This window comes from Lagopus leucura, unplaced genomic scaffold (genome assembly GCF_019238085.1).
Source record: "Lagopus leucura isolate 7727_CA_CO unplaced genomic scaffold, USGS_WTPT01 Super-Scaffold_100024, whole genome shotgun sequence".
NCBI lineage: Eukaryota > Metazoa > Chordata > Aves > Galliformes > Phasianidae > Lagopus > Lagopus leucura.
The window spans coordinates 8036031-8060980 of record NW_024962276.1 but is presented as its reverse complement, the minus strand read 5'-3'; the positions used below and the strand labels follow the sequence as shown (position 1 = coordinate 8060980).

The window sequence follows — 24950 nt, the reverse complement described above, 5'->3', positions numbered from 1 at the left end:
CTCAGCGCCACAGCGCCCCCTGGCGGTCGGCGGGGCGCAGCCTCACGGCCCGGATCCCCATTAAAAGCTTCACTGAATAGGAAAGTGCCTCACGAGAGCTGGAAATACGAGTTTTGAGGGCAAAACCCTGCTCTATTCTACCCGGACACAGTAATCACAACGTGCTGCCTCTGGCATTGCGGGCAGAGGTTCCAGAGTGCATGCGATGATCCCCATGTTGTCTCACTTCAGCTCACCAAACACCCAAAACCAAAACGCTGCTCCAGTGGCAGCGCACTTCCTATCCATCTTTTCCTTTCATAAGGGAGGAGATGGCAATTGTTCCACGGCTATCTCTTCTAAAAGGAGTTTCCAGAGAGAAGTGTTTCCATCTTCTACTGAAGCAGTCTTCTGCTGTTTATACAGATGGAGATTTCTTGAGTAAAATGATCTTATCCTGCTGCCTGCCAGAGCCAACTGCATCCATGGTTCCTCCCACCCAAAATGAGAGCCGAGATCTGCCAGCAGTACTCACAGACTGCCACATAACATCTCCTAGAGGTACAGCAATGTTAACACAATTGATGACATTTATTACGTAGGAAAAACAAGGAAAGCACAAGATTAGAAAAAACAAACATGCTTTTAATTCCACAAATGCTCTCTACCTATTTACAAGGTATCCAAAACACCTGCCTCAAATCCAGCAAGGCAGACAACTCAGCTATTCACTACTTATTTGCAAAAACATTGTGTTTTAATGACAGCAAACCTGAGCCTCTGCACTTGGACAACCTGAAAGAGGACCAGAAAGTAAAAATCCTTCATTTAACAACAGCAATAATGCACCCCACTTCAAACAAGTGTGGGAGATTGAAAGCGTTCAATATCCAAGTCTGCACAGCAGTACTGGCTCATCCCTTGCATAGTTTTAGCCAAACCCAGCAGCCTACCTGGGGATTTCAGCAAATCCCTGTGGAGCACGGCTTCATTTGAACAGGGAAGGGCGAGTCCAATCTCCACAGGTCATCCATGAGACAACTGGATGCTATTCTGCTCTAGAAAGCAATTGCATTTTTTTTTCCCCGTGAGGAACCAAATTCACATGTTTCTGTTTGAACTCTTCACAAAAGATAGGTTTAGCTGTGAACAGTAAAAAGGATGTTATGTTTAAACACGAACTACGATATGCAACAGAAGAACTACATTGCGCCTCTCTTTTTATTCTTTATTTCCTAGTTCACAAATTAGAAGCCTACTGATAAATTGCACAGGTCACTCTCCTGTCTGTTTCTGAACACCTTGGGTCACATTGCCAACCTCATCCCAGCCCAGGAAGAAGGCTCGAGGTGCCACCAGGTCACACGAGGCAGACAGGCCCAGCTCCCGGTGCCAAATTCCTCTGTGGGCTGCACTTCACATGGGAAAGCAGCCAGAGGCAGGAAGTCATCCGGCAGGAAAAATCATCCCCCAAAATCTCATTCGAAATGGAAAAACATAATAGATACCATTTCAAGGACGAGATGTTTTAAAGATGTGCAAATGTTACAAACACTCATGGAGAAAAAACACTTCCAGGGCTGCAGGTCAGCCAAGTTGCATCTGCAAGGAGTGACTATCCACACTGGCCCCTTTTCAAGGCCTTACATCTGCAGAGCAGAAAGATAAGCCAGGTCCTGTCTCAGCCATTCATTTCAACAGCTGTTGAATTTCACACACAGTTGCAGCCACCAATTCAGCCATTTCAACTGTGCTTCTCACAGCCTTGCCTATTTTTTTTCCTGCTAATTTCTCAACTCTTTCTTTTTTGACCCTCAGCTTCTAGTTCAGTTCTCTTTAAAAAACGGTGCACGCTGCACCTGTTGACTTAAACAAACTCTTGTGAAAGAAAACCTATGGAAAAAACTCACAGTTTTCATATGAAGTACAGCTGAACATCGCAGTTTGGGGTTGGACCTTCCTTAGCAAAAGGCCTCTGGATTGTGCACCACAGCAGCATGGAGGCTGAAGAGCTTTTCCAGCTAGCACAGGCTTTTTCCACTGCACTGAGCATCGCTGGCTGTGTGCAGACCTGAACTGGCTGCTCCTTGCAGGACACAGTCTAACTCGGTGCTGCAGGTGAAAGTCAGCTCTGCAGCAAGAACCTACACAGAGCCACCGCCGCAGCTACGTGGAAGAGGGCAGTGCATCAGAGTAGTGCAAGACTTTGCCACAGGGCATGAATTTCACTCAGAGTAAATTGAAAGGCCAAATCCAGACACAAGGTTACATGTACTAACTAGCAGAAACTGGTGACAGATGAGGGACAGAACACACCATGAGAGTGTATTTATAAAGATGAAAAGAACAGGGCCACACGGCCATTGTTTTTACCATTACGAAGGAATCCTTTACCACTTTCCCCCTTACAGCCTTCCATGCTTGCTCACCTTTGGCACAAGGAATTCTATGCATCATGACATTTAATTAATAATAATACTTCATATCAACACTCAGCACTTACGTAGCGCCTCTCATATTCAAAGTGCTTTACAGAACAGCTTGTGAGTCCTCACAACACCCCTGTGAGGTAGGTTAAGTATTATTATCCCCATTTTACAGATGGGTCAACTGAGGCAGAGAGGTAAAGCGACTTGCCCAAGGTTATACAGGGAGTTGGAATTCATGACATAGTGGTCTGGTCCTGGTCTCCCTTGTGGTGCTGTAACACAGATGAACTCCCACAGAGCTGCACTGGCATAAGCAAAACAATCCAAACCAAGTTTCTCTGGCTCTCAGTCCTCTACTCAAATCAGCTGATCATACCAGCTCCACCTGCAACAAGGTGTTCACCTGCTGAAGTACTAGAGGAAATCCAAAGTACAGCAGGAGAGACTGCAGCCTTAAGGCAACATGCACATTAACAGCGGCAAATCAAGTTGGGCTCAATGCAGATATGTTTCTGCCACACTGTAAGAGCAAATAAAACAACTCAAGTCATCTCCAGCTGTGCATGCACCAGCCAGGGGGCTAACTCCCCCCTCCCTCGAGTTAGAGGAAACCCAGAGCAAAACAGTGGGGCCACACCAGCATAGAAGCAGTAGATCCAAAGCAGACCTTTCACCTACTGCTTTGTAGCAAATGCCCCTATTAATATGTTTTCATTTTGGACAGCTTCAGCATGGTTCATTTCACTCTCTCTCTCTCTCTTTCTCTCTATGAGTTTGTATCTCTGCATATAAACAAAATTCCAATATTTCCAACTTAAGAGTGATCAGCACTTAAACAGCATCATACATCTTTCAAAGACCGATCAATACTTCCAAAAAGCATCAATGCATGCAAATATCAAACATACAGAAAACCAACAAGAGTGCTGGGTGATGATACCAAGGATAAAGGTGGTCACAAGACAGCACATTTAATTTTTATTAAAAATACCAAACAACTCACTCTTACTGTACCTATGCCACTTAGAAGATCATTCTAACCTGCAAAAAATACAGGTTCTTTTCCCAAAACTATTTACCTACTTACCTAGAAAGAAAGAAACAGCAAGCACACGTGTTTATACCTCCTCAAACTTGGCAGGCACAATTCATATGAATGCAAAGGGAGGGTTTGGGAAGGCAGGGTGAGTTTGTACATTGGCTTTAGGGCAGTGGGATATGAGAGAAGAAAATATCACATCCATCGTTACCAAAAAAGCATCAAAATGATGAGAAGAAACGTAAAAAATAAATGGATGACATCCACCAGAAATCTCAAACCCTAAGCACATGGAAGCTGGCAAACACCTTGTGCCACTTCACCTATGTCCAGACATCAAATAAGATCAAACCAACCTTGAAAAGAAAGCAAAAAGAAGAATAAGCCAGTCTGGAGACAATCTTCCACAAACCACTTCCCTGCATTATTTTCAAATACATTTTACTCTTACTCAGTTTCCAAAAGAGTAGGGGAGAAAGAGACTCACTACTATATATATATTTTTTAAAACTGGCTCCATACCAGCACCAGCTGAGAGAGAGGGAGAGAAAAATAATTCTTCAAACATGATCCTTGGTACTTGAATAAAACGTTGCTAGCCAGCTGATGAAACCCACATTGCCAGAGGGTTCCAAGTGGAGTGGATACACGGTGCTGCTCACGGTCTTCTTCATTTGCTATGATATCTGTTCCGTGGGCCTCATCTGTATATCTCCAATCTAGAAGAGACCAGCACATGATTTTGCTGCAGCACTGACATAGGTTAAACCTTGCACTGTGTACTCGCATGCTGTACTGTTACCGTGGTAAGCTGCACGCAAAGGAAGTTCCTGCAACTAAAAACAAGGCTGTTTAGCTGAGATACTAAAAAGAAATAAAAGTGAATGTAACTTTTTCGCCTATAGCAGAAAGGAAAAAAGAGCAAAATGCACAGAAAAGAGTATGAGATGCCACTGAACTATAAAAGTTTATAATCAAGTCTTAAGCATGGTCCTGCTCAGAGGATGAAACAGAGGCACTGCTTTTACCTCTCCACATTAGCCCCCAGGATGACCTTTCATGCTCTTAAGGCAAGAAGGCCAGCTTCATTAGAGACAGGACCCCTCAGCTGCTGTGCTTCTGGACTGATCTAACGTCAAAGATGGTTGCACCTTGCTCCAAAGGAGCAGAGATCATACTACGGGTTTGCTAAGCATCTCGTGATCAAAGTTTGCTTTTGCAACAGCAGCTTAGTCAACATCCTAAACTTTGACACCATTCTTCCCTCCTCCTGGTTCCCGCTCAAAGCTGGTCACTTATTTCTTGTTTCCCAGGAAAGAAGTCCCTCTGGCAGCAGAAGCACCTTGGCAGGATCCAGCCCAACACATTTGGCAACTGGCAGAACCTGAACCAGCTGTAAGACAGTCAGCAAATCTCAGACGGCACTGTCCAGAAGGGACAAGACGTGCCTGTATCCCTCCCACTCCCCCTGCTTTGCACAATCCTTCTCTGCAGTCAGAGCAATCCTGGATGGATACGTGGGTGTGGGTGGCCTGAGCAGCGTGGTCCCAAAGCTGCTATAAGGGAACTGTAAACAAATGTGATCACTACTAATCCCCAGCTCCACTAAGCACACAGCTGACATGGCAGCTGCAATACTGATTAGCAAATATCAGGGCAGCAGTTACTTTTTCCTCCTTTAAATGCCTACTTAAAGCAGAGTCCTTTAACTCAATCACAGCTTACCTGTACATGAGGTGGGGCACTGAGGACATATATGACAGCATTAGCCATATCTTCAGCTTTGAGACACTGGGAAGACAGAGAAAAGAATCTAAGGCAAAGAACACTTTAGGAAAAACTAACTATAAAATCACCCCCTTCATAACCATCAATAAGAAGTTTCAAGTGTCACTGGGGCACTTCAAAAAAGATGGAAGCAAGCAGGAAAAAAGTAATCCATTAAAAAATTAATAAAGGAATTGTCTGGTCCTGATCTGTTTGATGTGAATAATCTTTCCACAAAATGCTTGGAAGTGTCTGCTAGAATTAAGATCCTCAAGTGCTGGGCAGAAAAACATATGGAGACAACGCCTCTCTAAAGAGCTGAGAAGACATATCTGTACGTGTGTGTCACATATATGTGACATGTGTCTGTACACTCAAAGAGCTACGTGCTAAGACAAAGAGCAAACGAGCAGCTGCTCAGCAGAAAAGAGGGCACTCTGGGGATGGGTAGAAGAGCTGCAGTGGCTTACAGTGTGGCTAAGCAACTCGCCAAACTATCGGCACAGCAGCTCTGCCAGCTCAAGCATTGCCATCCTTACAAAAAAAAATTTCCAGAGAAGAGCAAGAAATGCTATGACAGCTGCTTGCAGTACAGCACACGCTTCTTGCCCATCCGTGTGTAGACATGTTTGCTTGTTGTATTTTCTCTGTAATAAAGAAGTCACAGCCTGCAAAATTTCAAAGCTGACTGATGATTTATTTACAGGTACGTCAAAGTAAGAAAAAATACAGAGAATGAGAAACTAAACCTGAACGAGGATTTGCACAATGTTTAAAAATGAGTGCAATATCTGAGGTCTGAGTGCCAAGACTTGGAGGATGCTGACTATTCTGGAAAGCATTATGCATTCTGCAGAAATAGCTTCTTGTGCAATTCGCCAGGAGAAAGATTGTTAAACTACGATCAGAGCCACTTCCCTCTGCTCCCATATCTCCATGTCCTACCCGAATGCTCTCATAGGTTGCAGCAGCTCTCTCAGGGTCATTATCATGAAGCTTAAAAGCAAATCCTGTTTCTACCAGTCCTGGAGATATACACTGGAAAAGAGCAGAGCACATCCTAATAGGATTTGTAATTCTCCTTCAGTAATAGAAAAAACAAACACAAACTAAAAACAACAAAAGCAAAACCTCCAGAACTCTGCCCCACAAAACTCAGCAGCCCACAAAGCCAGCAGAGAGGGAGAACCCTCCCAGTACTCACTGTAGCTCGTATATGAGTCTTTGCTTCTCTGAGTTCTTGCCTCAGCCCCTCTGTGAGTGCTGTGACTGCATACTTGGTGGCACTGTAAAAGTGCACCACAGACTGTGGCACAACGCTGTGACCATTCATGCTGAGGAGAGGGCAGAAAGGAGAGTACTGAGGAGGGGGATATGCAGCCTTGAGAAAGAACCAACAGCATATTCGGTCTTTGTTGTATTTAGACAAGCAGAGGTTAAAAAAGAAGTTTGGAAAAATCAGCCATCATGATCCTCATACCGCTGAGCCCACCCAGAAAGGTGAAAGCTCCTCTGCTCTAATCCCACATGGCAGATCCTGCATTCCCACCCTGTGTACCTGTTAATGTTAATAATATGACCGTCATCGATGTTTCTCTCCTTCATGGACTGATAGGCCTCCCGGGTGCAGATGCTGACAGCCATCACGTTGACCTGAGGGACAAGAGAAGTGGAGACTAAGAGCAGCAGCCCAGGCCCTGCGAGCCTCCCACCACAACCTCCTCACAGCAACGATCAGCCTGCAGCAAAGCTGCACCAATGGAGCCCTGTCCTGCACAGCTCGTGGATGCGACTGTGCTCACATACAAGTCCCAACGCATGGCATTTCCTATTAACACCAACAGAGGAGGGAAATGCACCCGCACAGACCTCACTGCACACACAGCCCCACAGCCCACGTTACATTGCAACTGTGCTCAGGGCTGCAATAATAAAGGGTTTGGGCAGGAGAGGCACAGAGGTCCTGTTTTGTGAGACAGCCCTTGGCCTCTGCCAAAAACGAATAGACTTTATAGTTTTATGGGCAAGTGCGAGGGCTGCGCGCAAGGTAAGAGAGCCCCAAACACCCCCCAGTCAGCAGTCCTTCCAGGAGACAAAATTATCTCATACAGCACTGAGCACACCGGGGTTTGGAGAGCCGATAGGACGCTAGCAGTGGGTAATTAGGTCAGCCAGTTAAAGTGGAAATCCCCAGATAGCGCCTTGTCAGGGAGCCAGGCACTGCTAGGCACTGCAAACCACATGGCCAAAGAGCTTCCCATGCACAAATGAAGCCAAGGATCATCGTGTGGTTCTGAGGAGGGCCCAAGGGGGCAAGGAACTCTTGAGATGTGAAAGCCACTGATCTGCCATGCTGCTTGCTGATATTCTCCTCCACTGGGTAAACCAAAGAAAGAAGGAAAAGGTGATGTATCCTTTAGTACACAACCCACAGCTTTCCAAGTACTTGCTCTTTGAACCATCGCTGCCCAGCACGCTGTGGTTTCAGTTATACTAAAGTCACATCACCCCTGCAAGGTGCCATCTTTAGAGCACAGATTGACAATTTGCTGGCCATAAAACACACACTCAGAGTTTCCAGGAAAGTAGAGACATGGAAATTCCCCCACCTGTAATACAAGAGCACCAAGCACCCACAGGTATGTGTGAGACCAATGAGCAAGCCTGTCAGCAGCAGTGCTAACTGCTCAAGTTTATAGTGCTTTATGTTCAAAACAGTGACCAAAAGGTGGAAACTATTTGCTGAAGCCCTTTAGAAAGGATGAAACCATTTCAGTGCAGGGCATGCTGGCAGGCCCTACCTAATGGTATGTCACTTTTTAACCAAGCAAGCAGGCCAGGCAAGTTCAAAAGCACTACTGTGAACTAAATATCCAGGAAGAAGTAAATTTCTGATGAATCAGAAGTCAGGTGTAACTATAAATGGGAGAAGCAGCAGGAACAAGGTCATGCAGACAGCAAGTGACTGTCTGTCATCTCCATACAACTTAGAAACAAAAACTAGGGAGAGCTAGCAACACAAAAGGACAAAAATGCAGCAACAGGAGAAGAATGCTACTTGGGACACTAGAAAGCAAAAGGCAAAAAGAGACACATTTCAGAGTTTGATTACTGAGCAGCACTCTGGACGGATGACTGGAGGACAGCTGAAGGATCTTCAGCCATTGCTTTTGTCTTGGTCATTATTTCCTGTTCATTAACAGAGAATATGCTTATGGGTTTTGGTCTTTGCACAGATAAATAGTATTCTTATCTGATCCCACGTTAACATGGATTACCCAGGCAACACAATAAGTGAAGTAACCATCCTAATCCAAGTGCACTTTGATTGAGCACACAGTCACTGCCAGATATCTCAGCCACTGTACCTGGAACCATAGTGATAATTCCCCAGCACCAGGTTGAAGATTTACCTTAGCTGTGCAAGGAAGAAACAGAATCACAACTCTGCAGACATGTCAGCAGAAGCAGCACCTCAGCACTGGAGCAAAGCCCAGAACAAGCAGGGCACTTGAAATCTTGTGGATTTCACGGTGAAAGTCAAGGAGAATGGGAGTAAGCTGCTCCAGTCTCACACATCAACCGAGTGAAGAGCCGACTTTGAGCATAATAAAATAAAAAGTAATTTTAACCCAAACTCCCTCCTCTTTGTTTTCCTCTCTGCCTCAAGAAGCACCGAGCCTCAGTGCAGTGCATCGCTGCTGCAGTCGCTGCCCGCTCCACTCCATCTCCACGGGCCACTAGAGGGTAACATCAGCCTGCCAGCAGGACGGATCCAGGCTGCAGCACAGTGACTCACACCCAGCGATGCTGCCTTGCGTGGGCAGTTACAACACTTTGACAACTACTGGCAAAGCAAGATACTAATCAACAGCCACATGGGAAAGGCCAGAGCCCACACTGCAAGAACACAAAACAACCAGCTGGAAGGCAGCTCTTCTCCTGAAAGCACCCACAGGATTTCGGGATCCCTATCCCACTTCAAAACATAGAGCAGGCACTCAAGAACCTAAAAATACACCTGGAAAAGGAGCAGGTTCTAATGGCTACATCAATTCTAGAAACAATACAAAGGCTGTTTGTTGCAAATATCTGCACAAGACATTTTTCAGCACGTTTCTGTTTTAAGAACAATAAGTTCAAAGGTCTCTTGGAAAAGATGGTCAATGCATCTGCACTCTGAGTTCACGCAGCAGGTCTGCAACCACGGCATGTGTTTGCTAATGCAATAGAAACAATAAGGGCACATTGTAGTAATTAATGAGTTCCCACTGTCAGCCTGGGAGAACATAAAGGATTCAGTTTCTGGAGGTGCTGAGCACTTTGCTTTCCAGAATCAGTGTTTTTTAAGATATCAAACTGAGCATCCCAGCTCCTAAGCACACACACAAACGCAGGTTACAGAACACACATCCATGCACAGATGGTTTATAAAAGCAACAAGAACAGAGCCTCACTGGCCGGTGAATAATGCCAAGAATCAAACCCATTCAGTGCCTACAGCAGTGGGAGGATGTGTGCTGCAGTCCTTTGTGCTTGGAACAGTGCAAGTGGAAAGTTCAGCTTGAATTCCTGGCTATAAAGGTCAGTAGGCAAAACGTGAAGGAGCTGCTCAGATCTCAGAGCCCCAAGTCAGTGTGTACACAGCACCGGATCGGGGACAGCCGGAGGACTTTGCTCCAGCCTGACATAAAGCACAGGCTCACAAACAAGTGGAGAGAAAAGAGGGGGAAGCTGTAAATCGAAAGATGAAGGGCTCAGAACCATGTCTGAGATAAAATGCTCCCTTCTCTTGCACACACTGAATCTGCTATCTGACAGCTCAGCTGCTCAGCAGCGGTGGGAACGTTATTTTCCTAACTTGAAGCTCCTGCAGACCAAAAAGAATAAACTCCTGGAGATTATTCCCTTTAGAACAAATACCAGACAATAAGGAACTGGAACACTAAAGAAGAGGAATAGGTAAATAAGAACACGACTTCAACTGCTAGATGTATACTGAGAGAGGAGCCTGGAAAAGAGACAGCCAGCCTCAAAGCTCATAAAAAATGCATGGAAAGAAAAATCAATTTAACAAAAAGAAAAAAAATGCCTTTAATTTAAGGCCCTAATGCCTCCCAAATCAATACGTTGATGGCTGTTTAGAAACTTTCCCCATCTTGCAGCCCAGCAGCACACAGAAGCTCTCCATCCACATTTCTAAGCACGCTGCTCACTAACACCTTTCTCCAGAAACCACCTTTGGAAGAAGCCTCCCTGCTCCTGGTCAGCAGCCCATGAAAGGTGCTGGCAGCTTTCCCCTATTCTGACCCTGAAAGCTGCAGAGCACACAGCAGAAATGGATGTGGTGAGCGCTCCCCTGGGCTGGCGTGTTGCAGCAGGGAGAGTTGTTGGTGCAAATCCATCTTCCCCAGACTCTGCTGCCACCCCAGGGGCCAGTACATGGAGCTTAGGTGTCTCAGCCTATTCCCCTAACTAAAACAGCAAGAGCAATTTTGTCAAGCAAGTGAGTGCAGACAAAACAGTGCAGATCACCTCTGGGAATAGAACATACCCCCAGTCTAGATTCCTAACCTGCTCCAGGGATGTGAAATCTTGCCTCTCTCCTGCCACACCACAAAGCAGTTCCAAAGGGCACACACAGCAGTGCCCACAAGGAGGAGGACCCCACAGGTTCCCAAATCTTACTTCTGGCCACCACAAATAACAGCACGGAGCATATCCTACAGGGCAATCTCCTTCCAAATCCTTGCTCCTGAAAATTAGTGGAAGATGAGACCAAAGGAGTGCTCCCACCTGAGCTCTGGGAATGGAGCACAGAGAGAAGGCAGCAGGCAAGTGCCTCATCCCTGCACCAGCCTGCCCACTTCAGAAAGAACAAAAGGTCAGAGGAACAAAGGAAAGGGAGCATGAGTGACACAAAGCAACACACTGAAGCTTCCAGACAAGACAGAATGACAGCAACCAGGACAAGGTGCAGGCGACCCACAGGGCCAGGCTCACAGCAAAACAACGCTGGGAAGTGCCCTGCTTTATTCCAACTCAGCTTCAGCTACACTTCACTTAATTTTCTTTAAAGATTCCATGGCAACTGGGAGCAGGGAGATGCGTCGGTGCAGTGACCCGGGCTGGGCAACCCACAAAAGCCTGGCTGGGCAGACAAAGCCAAGCAGAGCCTGCTTTGGCTGCAGTCGCAGCATTGAGCAGAGCAGCCAACATCCTAACAAGAACTTAATTAGACACAATACAGCAGCTCTCACCCTGGCAGCAGGAGTCTGAGGCCTCTGTGTGCCTGTTCTGCTTTACACAGCCCCTGGAACTGCTGCTGGATGGAAGGCCACCAGCTGCCATGGGGCAGACAGATCCAGGCTGGCTCTGCTGTCAGACACAGGGGCCCCAAGCCTGTAACTTCTAACAACTTTTCAAACGGACATCGTTCTCCTTCACTACAACAAAGCTGCTGCTGCTGCAGAGACACTGTGGTTTACTCAAAGGCTCAAGTACAAATCCTGTTCCCCATGAAGATGATGCTTTCACATACAAAAATATGGAGCATACAAGGGGAAATCTACCCAAAGCAGCTGCAAGGCAGCAGCACGCAAACATGCACATGTCCCACAGCTGTGCATGCCAGGTGTGTGCAGAGCAGGGCTGCCACACAGTGACAAGTCCCAAAAGAATGCAGGGAGCACCTCAGGGCAGCAACGCCCTGAGAGAAGTGCTGCCTGTGAATGGCACGAACAATTCACACTGCTTCTCTGTTTGGCAGATGAAATGGGTTTGCTGGTATTGAGCTTTAACCAGATTACAGGCAGAAAATGAAGCTTCAAAGACAAAAGCATTACAGCTTTTTAAGCCAAAAAGAATCTGCCTGTTTTAAAACCCATTGCTAAAACTAACAGGATTAGCTACAAAAGCCAGTGTTTGTATTCAATTTCCTATTCTGAGGGGGAAAAAAAAGCCAGGCTCATCACTCTGTAGAAAGACACTGATCTAAAGGAAAAACGCTACTGAAGGTATTGAATATTTTCATGCTCCAGGGTGAAGGCGAGTGGCTCAGCAGTACATGATGCCTTTCCACTTCCTGCCTAGCCAGCACAAAGCCATGGCAGGGCCAGAGGGGGAGTGGTCCTCAGCTCCATGCACAAAACAGATGGGCACAACGGTGCTGGTGAATGAAAGAAAATCATCTATGCAATCTAGACAAGCTGAGCATAGTTTAAATAAGTGGAAAGCCAATGTGATCCCATTAAAAAATAAAAAATAGAAATGTGACAAAACATTTCCTGGTCCCTTCATCTACTTCCCACATACGGCTGTGTTTGCGGATCCCAGGCCACTGCTCACACACAGCTCCTGCTCTCCCACAGCACTACTCACGTCTATCATCGTCCGCCAGCCTTCTGTCTTCCCTGAGAGCAGAGGCTCCGGGCGCGCCAGCCCCGCGTTGTTGATGCACACATCAACTCCCTGGTGAAGGGTCTTGATGGCAGAGAACATGGACAGGATCTCCTCTTCGTTGGAGAGATCACACTTGTATGGGATGAGGGTCCCAGGGTAGCCGGCACTCTGGCATTCAGCTGCCAATTTCTGAGGAAGAGAGAAAGGAAGAAAACATCCATCAGCCTTCTCTGTTTGGGGATAGGCCCAGGAGAGCAGAGCTGCTTGGAAGCAGAGCAGAGGTGACTGCTGCTTGGAAGTAGCACTGTGATTATGTACTTCCATGAGAGCAGAACCAAAGAACTGCAAACCCAGGCACAATGCGTGCAGCACATCCAAGCACACCACAAGCCTCACAGTGCAGTGGGAACAACAGGGGCTACAGTTTATTCCTGGAAGCTCCGAGGGCTGCAAGCTCAGCCTGATGCAGCCTCCTCCGTGGCCTGTAATGCTGCAGGAGGTATGCGGTGGCCTCAGCAACAGAGCTCAGTCTATTACAAATGAATGTTTGTAGACTGTAGCTTTGCATTGGCTTTAATGTATTAACCTACTTCTCTCAAAGAAGGAACACTCTAGTGCTGCCCACCGTGCTAAGCCATACAGCTGGAGGGGAGCAGGTGCTGGCAAACCACCAGTAAATGCTGCGGTGGGACCGGGCTGATGTGCTGCAGGGCTGCCACACCGCCGAGGGTATGAAGGACACAGCAACCACATGCCTCGCAATTCCTCATCAGCCATTACCAACAGTTATCCCAAGCCTCCAGATCTCAGATATAAAGCAAACGAAAGGCTGAGCACCGCTGACAGCCCCATGCTAACGACGCAGCCAAACCTCCGCACGGCGCCCCTTTCCCCTGACGCTAACGAGAAGCAGCATCTCAGCTCTGATGTGTCACAGCAGAGACGGTGACAGCTTCCAGCACGGCGGGGCCACGTGATGTCTGGGATCCACAGAGATGGACTCCGGCTACAAACGTCCACCGCGTCACTCAGACTGCACTGCCTGCAGCACTGTCCCCAATGTGACATCTCAGCGGGTGCAATGCAGCTCTGCTGTTGGAGGTGACTGCAACCACCAGAGCGAGGCTCGGCCCAGGCCTGTGTGCTGCAAGGTGCAGGGCCAGAGAGATACCCAGATCCCAAAACAAACATCAGACAAAGGGAATAATAACATGGAATGTGAGGAAAACTGGAAGGGGAGAAAAATCAGATTGGGCATCGGCTCACTCTGAGGCAGGATGGCAAGTTGGTCACCGTGTCCAAAAAGGGGGGAAAATCCATCTGCAGCTTGTGAGCTGACTCCCAGCATTGAGCCCTGAAATGTTCTCTTGACCCCAGCCCTTCCAGAGGCTCTTTTTGGTGATCAGCTCCTCACAGCAAAGTTTTACCCACGCCACCCTCCCTCTCAGCACCCAGAACACATGGCCTCACAGCAATAAAGGCACAAAGAGCTCTGCTTGGTAAATGATTTTCAACCTTTCTCAATCCCTAAGACCGAGGCAGAGGTGATGCAAGCTACTGACTGCAAGTTTAAGCCCCCTCTGGTTTGCCATGCTCGGCGTTCAGCAGCAGATTGCAGGTCTCCACAGATCTCAGGCCACAAGCTGAAACCATCCTGAGCCTAAAGATCTGCTCCTGCAGCCACTGCCCTTCTGGTACAGCTCAGCGGAGGCACTGCAGCAGCACAGGAATTATTACTGCTGTCACAGCATCAAGCCAGGAGAGGACAGGCACAACGAGTTCCACCGGAGATCGATGCATCCCAACAGCATCTTGCTCTCAGGAGAGCCCCACTGCAGCTGAGCTCAGCAATATTTCTGCCCAACGGAGAACAAAGGTGCCCCCAGCACCGAACCAACCCCGCACCCTCTCAGGGCTGGTTTCACCTTGCCGTATGTGCAATCTTGTTGGCTATGTGCTGGTCGTGTCTGAAAAATATATGTATTTTTAAAGATCAAAGTGCACCCTTTAGAAAACAGTTTGGGAAAAATCTGCAAGAGTGACATTTAGGAAATTATAAGCAGAATGAGGGGCTGCTGGAGGATGCTGAAAGTACAGCAGGGATAAGGCCTTGCTCCTGCAAACTTAAAGATGGGAAAAACTGGGGAAGGCTGCCCTCCCTCTCATCCTTCATAACCTTCAGGTGAGACAGAGAGCAGCCAAACCCAGCCCTGCTGCACCCACCCCTCCCCCTAAGTCACAGCAATGATTTTAAAAGATAAATACAAGCACTTGGGAATCCAAGTGAACCCCCCGGGAGAGGACTTGTGCCAGGGGAGCTGGCTGGAAGGAGGCAGAGCCCAGGGACGCAGCCGGGGAAGGCCAGACAAGCTCATCTGCGGCCCAGAGGGAGCTGCCATGTTCAATATCTGTTTCCATGTTCTGCTGTCACTTTCTGCTACTCGGTGCAGCTCTCAGAACAACTCCTGGACGGAGGCAGGAGGGGCCCATACACCACATGCCATAGCACAGAGGCATGCAAAGGAGCTGCTAGCCGTCCTGCACACCTCTCCTCAGCTCAGGGCTCAGATACACCACCAGAAAGCTCTGCCTCACCTGCAGCGAGGCTCCCCTGCCACCACCAACCACAGAAAGCTGCCCACAAACAGCTCCCCAGATCCTGCTTTTCCTGCCTGGTTTCTCACCGCCTCAAATGGGAATCAGCACGGATCCTTTCATCTCTCAGGCTGCACTCATGCTAACAAATTCCCTTTGAAAACAAAGCGCTGAGCAGCGCTGACACCAGGCTGAGCTGAACGTGCAGCACATGTCTCCAGATAAAGCCATCACAGGCTCTTCAAAGGAACATCAACCACAGCTCGGTTCGTAGACACACGTAAAGGCAGTCTCTTAATTAGGAAGCCTGCAGATTTATTTTTTTTCCAGAGCAATAGTTAAGCCCCTCAATGAATGCTCATTCCACTTAAAGAAAAGCCACATGTGCAAAGAAGAAATAAAAGCTGCTTTCCTAGATCTCAGAAGCAACTTGAAAGCGAGTGTGTATCACAGCACCAACCCAGCCCAGAGCCAGCACCTCCATCAGCTCTGCACCACGCCACTTCCACCTGCTTGGAGATGGGTCTGCTGGCACTGCTCAGCCCAAAATGAGACAACAAAGGAATAAGAATTACAGCCTAGGTTACAACGTTTAACTGAGAGTCACTCATCACGCTGATGCAAGCCCCCTAATTCTGGTGTGCATGCAGCTCCAGGCTGTGTTCGTGGAGTTTCAAGCTAGCTGGGGAAGATCAGCTCTCTGCTCTGGGCATCTAAATTGCTGGTGAGAAACAGTGAGCCAAAATGGCAGCATGCACACGAGATGCACAGGCCACAGTGCACCTCCTGCTCACAGCCCAATTTCTCCATCTCACTGTGATTTATCTCGATCCTCAGCAACGCTGAACGAAGGAATGAGCAAATGAAAAAGGCACCCAACACCTACACACAAGTAGGACAGAAAATCATCCCTGGTCGTGATGTTTACCATGCATTATTTAGCTGTCTACTAAAAGGCTGAAAGGACGCCTCATACTTAATGGATGATTTCCAAACATCAGGGCTCGGTTTGTTCTTCCAAGAGTGAACACTCTTTGTGCACAAGACATTTACAGAGGGCACAGCACCATGCATTTACATTCAGTCCTGGTGACATGGTTCTACAAAACTAATTGATATAAACATTTCAGGGGACTCTTAAGGGGAGGCAAAAAAGAAAAGCGTCACGTCGGGCTTTATTTGGCAAACCATCCTATTAACTTCAGACACATTTAGTTCAGAGAGATTAAAACCAGCAGAAACCATTAGGTAATTTTTAATCTGACCTGCCATTCATCACAGGTACCTGCATCCTACTGATTTAGGCTATCCTTAAATACGGAGCTGTACCAAGAAACCAAGTGGAAAGAAACTGAAGTCACCCCAATTACATTTGCTATCTAAAGGAAATGAAGGAGAAAAAAACCTAATGAACAGCACCACAGATTGAAAAGAAAACCGGGGGCTTAAAAATCCTTTCACTTTACTGATTGGCAAGTTTGAAGCTTCTTTTAATTAAGTTTTAATACCAGTGCAACAGCGTATAGCGCATAAAGCTGGGGTTTATTCCAGCCATTTCCATGGCGAGTTCAGTGACCAAAGGCAAGACTCAGAGCTCAGATTCCTTTTCTGCAAAAGGGAGATAATCACACTGAGCCCCTCCCAGGAGCAGCCGGGGACCTGGGGCTTTTTGCCTGTATATCATCAGTACCTCAGATTTCTTCCAGCTCTCTTCGTATGGCGTCAGGTCCCCAGACAGGGCCTCCACAGGAGTCTCAAAGGACTGTGTAAATGAATGAAGCGGTGAAGTGATTCTCCTTACCTCTCCTGAGCTTTAGACCAATGCTTTTTACTTATTGTTTGCAAATTGCTGCTCCTTGGCTCAGATCCTCTTCTGTTCCAAAACGAGGCAGAATGGTAGGAATAAGAAAGCATGGAAAATAGGGTTCAAATGGAAAAGCAAACATGCAGTGCTCAGCTGGGGGCACCAGCAGGAAAACCTACGAAGGAGGAAGCATTAGCACTGATTTCAGACTGTTTGCCTGAAGTGCATCTGAAGCACAGACTGTTTAACCAGGGAGGCTGAATTATTTTTATGCTGCTCCAGAAACTCTCAGCACTGTCAAAGGAAAGAAAAAGCTCAAAACCTGGAGAAAATTGAGGTCCCTCTGTTTTGTTTTTTTTATCCTTCAGCACTCTAAATGTACTTATTTTACAGACCTTGCAAAGACACAAAGGTGGCACACAAAATCAGCACGTTCCATAAATAATCCCAAGAAAACAGATCCCACTTTATACAAGAGAAGAGAATACAAGCCTGGAAAATTTCTTGGACATCTCTGATGCTTCCCTGCTCCCAGCAGTGAGAAACAACGCAGATGGGCACCCAGGGTGCAGCGTGCCCTCCATCAGCACCAAGTGACACCTCAGCATCTCACGCTGGATGCTACCCAGGCTCTGCAGCTGGACCCTGTAGCAACACCTACCTTTGGACCACACAACAAACCCGTCCCATGGACACTGACTCCTGTCCACAGCTGGGATGTGGCCCAGGAGCCATTCAGCTGGCTTCAGCTCAGGAATCTCAGCCAGGCTCCTGGGTAAAGAAGCGTCTGGTTGTGCAGTCATGTCCTCCTCATGCTATTAGCAGTCCCCAGAGGGCTGAGGAGCTGAGCTGCTCTTTCTGAGCCCTCTCTGCTCCCTGTACTTTTCAGCAGTTCAGCATTCAAGACATTTTTTTCTAGCTCACAATTTTAAATTTCTAGTGGTGCACACACAAGCCAAATCACTGTATTTCCATCACCCTGGAAGCTCCTGCTACCTACAGGCATTCCAACAATTGCTCCTTACGTCAAGGGTGAAGGCACTTTTTTTTGGTGCTTGCTCAGAACACATTGCTGCAGACAGGAGCGGAGGAGAAGGAGAAGCACTGCCGCTACTATGACAGCTCATTAGAGCAATATTCCTTGCTTATTCTGAGCTATGACTATCCTAAAACAAGCATGGTGGGTGCCTGCCCACTTCTCAGCTCCGAAGCACATACAGCAGGTTCCCATGCAGCCAGGCACGTGGATGTTTTCCTCCCTCAGCGCTCCCACGCCCTTGCAAAGGCTGCAGCTGCTGTCCCACAGCCACTCCGGCCCTCAGCAGCCCTCGCAGGGGGGCTCAGGAGGAGGATGTGCCTCCCTGCATGCAGAGTGACAGCTCATGCATCTTGCTGCACCGCCGCCCGCTCCAGCACACATTGCCAAGGCAACCTGAGCACACATCACCGCACCGAGCAGATAACAGCACACATCTCTGTGCTACATGCTTTGTAACCAAATGCATCACCGCGTTTGTGCAGGAGATGCTGGAGCACCCACACGGGCAGCAGGCGCCTGTCCACATCTCTGCCACGAGCTCTCCTGGGGCCTTTCTGCTTGCAGCCTTGCTGTTCACACCTGTGGGACACTGAAGCAGCCCTGGACACCCCACAGCACACTCTAAGCTCCTCACACAAGGAACCAGGCCAGGAAAACCTGAGCACACCTTGTCCTTCGGAGGGAAAGTAGCCAAGGAACTCCCCAGGGCCGGACCAAAACTCACCCCTCGCTACTATAAAGCAGCAGCACATCCCTGCTGCAAGAGCCTACAGCCAGCCTCTCACTTCCAGTACTCCGCGGCCCAATTTATTCTTCATTTTCCAGCCAGGCAGCACCGGGTGTTTGCCCACACAGCACTGTGAGGGCCGGGCAGGAGCTGCGCTCCCCACGCCTTTATCTGTCTCATCAGCTTCTGCTCTGCACCTGTGTAATCCTGAACGAATCCTCTTCAGAAAAGAAAGATTAGCACATGCTTGCACTGCAGCAGGCCTTCCCTCCCAGGCTCTCCGATATCCCCCAGCAGTAAAACTCAGGTGCAGGCCCCGAATTGCGGCGTGCTCAGGATTTACAGCCCAGAGATGAAGGCTCGGGCACACCGCAGCACGAGCATTGGGACAGCGTGGCTGTGGGTGCCACACATTGCGACCGAGAGCCTGCAGGGCCGCCAGCATGACGCCAGGCAGCGGGCACGGCAGGATCAGCACGGGCACATCCGCGCCGCTGCTAATCCTGAGCTAAGCCACCAGCCCCAGCAGGGCTGCACTGATTCGCGTGAGTGCAGCAGAGAGCAAAGTCTGGCGAGCAGAACCACAGCACAGGTCCTGTGCTTCCAACTGCCACTCTCATCCCCATTTCATGCCACGCAACAAGATTGAGCTTTAAATCCATACAGGAATGACCGGGATGAGCGAGAGACAGCATTGGGAAATGAGCAGCAGCTCTCCTCGTAGGGATGCTGGCAGGAGCTGGGGTTAAATCCTCAATGCCCTTTTACCTCTACAGAGCTTTGCCTGTTAACAAACCCCAGCAGACAGAACACACAATGAGATAGTTCCAAATCACGTGAAGGGGGAGGGAGGATGAATGGAAGCAGTTTTAAAGCAACCCTTCCCCCCCACACCTCACAGATGGGGAAAGCCATCAGACAGCTGAGCACTCATTCCTGCTGCACAGAGCGGCGCTTATGGGATCTCTCATTTTATCAGGAAAGGATCTGGTCAGGGATGAGCGGCAGTGACAGCACCTGTGAGGCACGGTGGCCACTACCCTTCCAGAGGCTAAGGATATTCTGAAGGTCATTCATTCACAAGCAGAATCTGCCTTAGGATTATCCTGCTGAGACCTGCAACCGCTGCCTTAAAAATAACTGAGGGTCCCCTCACAGACCAGCAGCTCAGTCAGGCTGTGCCCTAGGGATGGATGGGACACGCACAGCTCAGATGGGACATGCAAGGCCACAGCACAGGGCCTGCTGGAACCAGGCAACCTCCTGTCTGGGGACTCACACACAACGCAGTGACATTCCACACTCACCTGCTATGAAACAACTCGGCTTTCACATCAATTGCCCGAAAGCACCACAAGGCCAAGAGCACCCCTCACAGCCTGGGCCAGAGCCCAGCTGCCGTGCAATGGCTGCAGGGGACATGTACAGCATCTGTCCCTTTCCCCTCCCACATAGACACAGTGAAGGGAGCCCTCGCCTCCTCAGGGGCCAGGCTGCTCCAGCCTGCAAGCAACAGCTCAGCTTATCAAAGGCTATTTCTTGAGCAAGATCTAACCTTGAGGATGCAGTCCCCGGTTATAAATGTTACCTTTGATCAATAACTGTCACAAATGCATTAGAATCAGTCAGTTAAACCTTGTAATTTAAGCAACATTTATGGCTTCCTGCACAGCTCTATCATCTCCTCGATGACAACAGCCACACGATATCCATCTCTAAATCTCTCTGGTGCTCTCCAAAGCAGTGGCAGCCCCACAGCACACAGGGCTCGCTCCCCGCTGGCACAGCTTGTCCCATTGCAGCTCATACCTCCCTGTGCTCCCAAAGCACCAGGGTACATCCAGGGCTGCTCTCAGGCCACGAGATGTGCGATGGAGGCGCTACCAGTGATGCGCTGCCTTTGGTCCATAGGATGTTGCAGCTCACACTGCAGCCCCAGCTGGTGGGTGACAGCACAGCCACCATGGATGGGGAGCAGCTTCATGTGCAAAAAGCTCTGGGCTAATTCATGGAGCATTTAAGCTCACTTCTGACTTGAAATACACAAAGAAGAGTAGAGAGCACTCCATAAGCCCACATGCCAAGAAGTCTGTGGCAGTTGCTAACAACTCCAGGCTTTGCACTTTGAGCAAGCTTTCAACCCAAATTATCTCCCGGCGTGCAGGAATGAAGTGAAATCATTTTAATTGTCTTTTGCTCCTCAAAGTCTGGCCGCAGCCCAAGAGCCACCGCTGCTGGCCCACACACACCGAGCTGCAGAGCAGCACAATGGGTCAAACAAAGGGTGGCTGTGGGGAACCGGCCGGGCTGAGGGCTGCACAGGGGTCAGCACTGCAGCTCAAACACACAGCCATGCAGAGGAAGTGAACTGTCACCATGCCTGCACAGATAATGGGGTGTATGGAGAGAAAAATAAATCAAACCCAGTTTGGAGAGAAGAGGCAACGCCGCAGCACAGCGCTGGGTTCCATCTGAGCTTCTCTGTATGGCACAGAACAAGGCTGCTGCAGTGCCCGTGAGCCAGTAACAATTCAGAAGTCAAATAAGGAGCACTGGAGTCATGACACAGGCTTAATACCAGAACCACAGCTTTGCAATTCACTCGTTATCTTGCCTCGAGCCCTTATCTGATTTTCCAAGAGATTAAGAAATCTTGACATAGCATTTATTGCCCACGTTAAACTCCCCATACTCTTTCAGTCATTTACAGCAGGCTGTAAAGCCACCATGTAGAGTGGTTCCTGCAAGTTCTCCTTGAAATGGATGACTCCAGTGCACAGCATTAAAAAAAAAACAACTTATGCTCATTACTACAAAGTGAGCACCATATCCCTGTTTTTCAATCGCATCATTTGCACTCCTCCCATCTCAAGATGTCTTGGTTTATTTTTCTGGGTGCACTCTTCCATACATCACTAATTACTGCAGTATTTAGTGAACTATTCAATCTTAAGAGAGCAAAAAGATCTGTCCTGTAGCACCTACCGCCAAGATGCTCCAGCCCTCCTTGTGCCCACACCTCACAGCACCGAGCTCTCAGCTCCCCAACACCACCCTCATCCTCCCATTGCCCTGCAGCCCCTCACCACTCTATCTTGCCCTTTGTGGCCAAAGCCCTCCTAGAAGCAGCACATCCTCCTCATCCCACCAAGGCTCCTGCCAGGACACCTTCCTAGAACGTGACCAGAAACAACAGCTTAGAAAACAGCAGCCAGAGTTAACAGATGAGTGTATTTCATGGTTACACGATAACTAATTGAGGGAAAGGAACAATGCTCTCATTTCCATCCTACTGCTCTGTGTGCCCAAAGCCCATTCACAGGCAGCAGCCTCACGGGTCAGGCTCCTCCACATCGCCCACGCTCTCCGAGATTATTCATACAAACACATCCAAAGTCTCAAGTCCCACTGTAGGCTCAAATCTGAGGCCTGAACATCTCTAAAGAGAAAAAATAAGCCGAAGCTCCTGGAGAAAAGCTTGGTTATCACACACAGATCTCCCAAAGGTGCAGCAAGAAGCCCGACCTGCAGCAGGATGAGGGACAGAGCCGTCCCGTGGTGACCTTGGGCCAGCCTGAACTCCAGTCCCATCCAGCAAGCAGCACCTCTGGCATTTTCTTCCTCTTTAAGGACACACACTGCACATAAATAAAACCAGAATAGCAACAGAGCAAAACACAGCCCAGACACCTACCAAAACAAATGGCTGCAAACACGAGTCAGTCCTGAGAGCCTGGGAGAAAGAACCAACCAGGGCCAGCCACGAGCCTCACTGTTTAACTCAAGCACTTGACAGATGACAGCAGCAAGAGGTGAGCACTCAGTGCTGCTCAGCACAGCCATGTACTGAAACAACCCAGAGAGATCATCCATCACATGGCTGAGTCGTGTGCAGCACCGAACCGCTGGGAGATCCCAAGGAACGCCATCCCAGAGAGCAGCTCAGGAGGCTCTGTTGGTACCTTTTATCCTCCCCGCAAGCAGCGTGCATCCTTCTGACTGATGAAGAATAGAAGTTCTGTTTCTTCAGTACATTACTGTTTTAGTCTCACTGGAAGCTTTGTTTCTCAGGGTCTTTTGGCAATTCATTCACAGTGTGGTCGGCTGTGCAGAGCAGCACCATCCCAATGGGTCAGGGCAGCAGAAGCGCTGTGTGCACAGCGCAGCCCCGCACTGCCGCCACAGCTCTGCACTGCCTGCAGCTTTCCTCCCCGCAGAGCTGTGCGAACCCTCCCACGGCCCCATCCGACCCTGAGTTGTCAGATCTCTGTTTCCCGTGCAACGCAAGCAAGCAAAAAAGAAAAAGAAACAGCCTAAAAAAAAAAAAAAAAAAAAAAAAAAAAATCAGCACTTCCTTAAACCCCATAGGGCGGCACGGATTCATTTGCTTCCCAGCACGCTTCCACACCCCCTGGACGCACCAACACGGGATGCAGCCTCCCTGCCCCAACAGCGCAGCTCCGAGCAGCAATGAGCGCGCTCAGCTCCGCCTTCCTCTGAACAGCAGCTGCGGTTTTGCTCTCGCAGCCGCACAGCGATGCCCACAAGTGCCCCGAATCGCGGCCGGGCACCCGAGGTCTCCCTCACCCGTACGGCAACACGTGAGCTCTGCGAGTCGGCTCTCGGGATGCTCGTCGGAGAAGTAAAGAACACGTTAAGGACCGAAGTCTTATTCTAACGTTAACGAAGCGCGTGAAACCCTCCGAGCACCGCTTCGCGTGCCCTTGAACGCTGCCCAGCCCGGCCCGCTCCCCGCAGGATGAGCCCGCCCGGACAGATGCGGCTCAGGGAACGGAGCCGGCTCCGCTGCTCGGGCCGCTCCTACGGCACCGCGACGGGAGCCCGCAGCGCCCGGCGAGGCACCGCTCCGAGGGCGCTCCGCCCGCCGCCCCCGTCCGGTCCCGCCGGGAAAGGCCTCGCGGTGAGGCACGGCAGGGGCGCGCGCCCCGATCCCCCCCCACAGGGCCCAAGGAAGCTCCGCTATCAGACCCGCCGCGCCCCTCCCGCAGCCGAACCCCCCGGCCCCGCCCCGCTACCTCGATCTTGTCCACGCTGCGGGCGCACCCCACCACCTTCATGCCGTGCTGTACCAGCGCCCGCGCCACGGCCGCGCCGATGCCCACCGAGGCGCCGGTGACCAACGCCACGCGCCCGGTCCACCGCTCCATGGCCGCGCCGCCGCCGCCACCGCGCACAATGCGCCGCCCGCCGCGCGCCACGCCCCCGCGCCGTGACCACGCGCCCCCCTTTGGCCACGCCCTTTCGCCACGCCCCCTCCCTTTGGCCACGCCCCCTCCCCGCGCGCTGCACGCACCGAGTTCGTCCGGGCTCAGCCGCAGCCGCTCCGCGGTCCGTCGAGGCGTGAAGTGCGGAGCCTTGGGAACTGCCGAAAAGCAAAGCAAAGGAAAAGCAAACGATGCAGGCGTTACAAAGAAGTCTAAAGATCCCCGAAAAGATACCGCAGCCACAAGGGCGAGGGCGGTACAAACAAATCACCGCAGCTGCTGAAGAGCACCTGGGCAGCGGCAGCAGAAAGCTGTGCGATGCCCGAGGACAGCCGGGCCGCGAGCACCAGCAGCGTTCAGCTGTGCCGGGCTGCGGGGCACGAGCAGAAAGCGGCTGTGCCGGCTGTTAGCAGCGGCTGTTGCTGCTGTCAGCAGCACCACATTAACATACAACAATCCTATCTTAATAGCTTTTTGGTTTTCTCTCTTAACGTTTTATTGCATACCTGATCTAACGGAGGGCCCGGCTGGCCGTCAGGTTGGATTAAAAAAAAAAAATAAAATCATGAAGCTGAAGCCCATCCATGAACATATTTCCACATCCTATTTTCTAAAACGGCTACAAAACAGCCCCAGCACTGTGCATTAAGAGTACAATGAAAATAATGACGTTTTATTATTCTGAATACATTTGTGTCTCAATTTCTCTATGCATCTGTAATTTTTAGAGTAGCACCACAAGAAATACCCCTCCATCCCCAACACCTCTCCCACATTCCCTACCTTTGCCACTCGTCAGATCCTCCTCTTACACACGAGTCAGACCACCAAATACTACAGCAATAAGAACAAGATAGGGTTGAAAAGTTCACAGCAAAGCACTCACGTTCGATCTTCAGAACTGAGCTCCTTATTTCATTAAGGAAACATCAAGGTGTGTGGAAA

The 24950-nt window shown here is 49.5% G+C and overlaps 1 protein-coding gene across 1 annotated transcript; it reads right to left on the bottom strand.

The window, feature by feature from the left end:
* Window positions 1-551: 551 nt before the first annotated feature.
* DHRS11 (dehydrogenase/reductase 11) lies at window positions 552-23948 on the bottom strand. Its single transcript, XM_042880019.1, has 7 exons — window positions 23817-23948; window positions 12595-12804; window positions 6773-6867; window positions 6419-6548; window positions 6160-6252; window positions 5173-5238; window positions 552-4166 (listed from the first exon to the last, which is right to left on the bottom strand). The coding sequence occupies exons 1-7, from the start codon at window positions 23946-23948 to the stop codon at window positions 4125-4127; spliced, it is 768 nt and encodes a 255-aa protein (XP_042735953.1). The 3' UTR covers window positions 552-4124.
* Between the last annotated feature and the right edge of the window lie 1002 nt (window positions 23949-24950).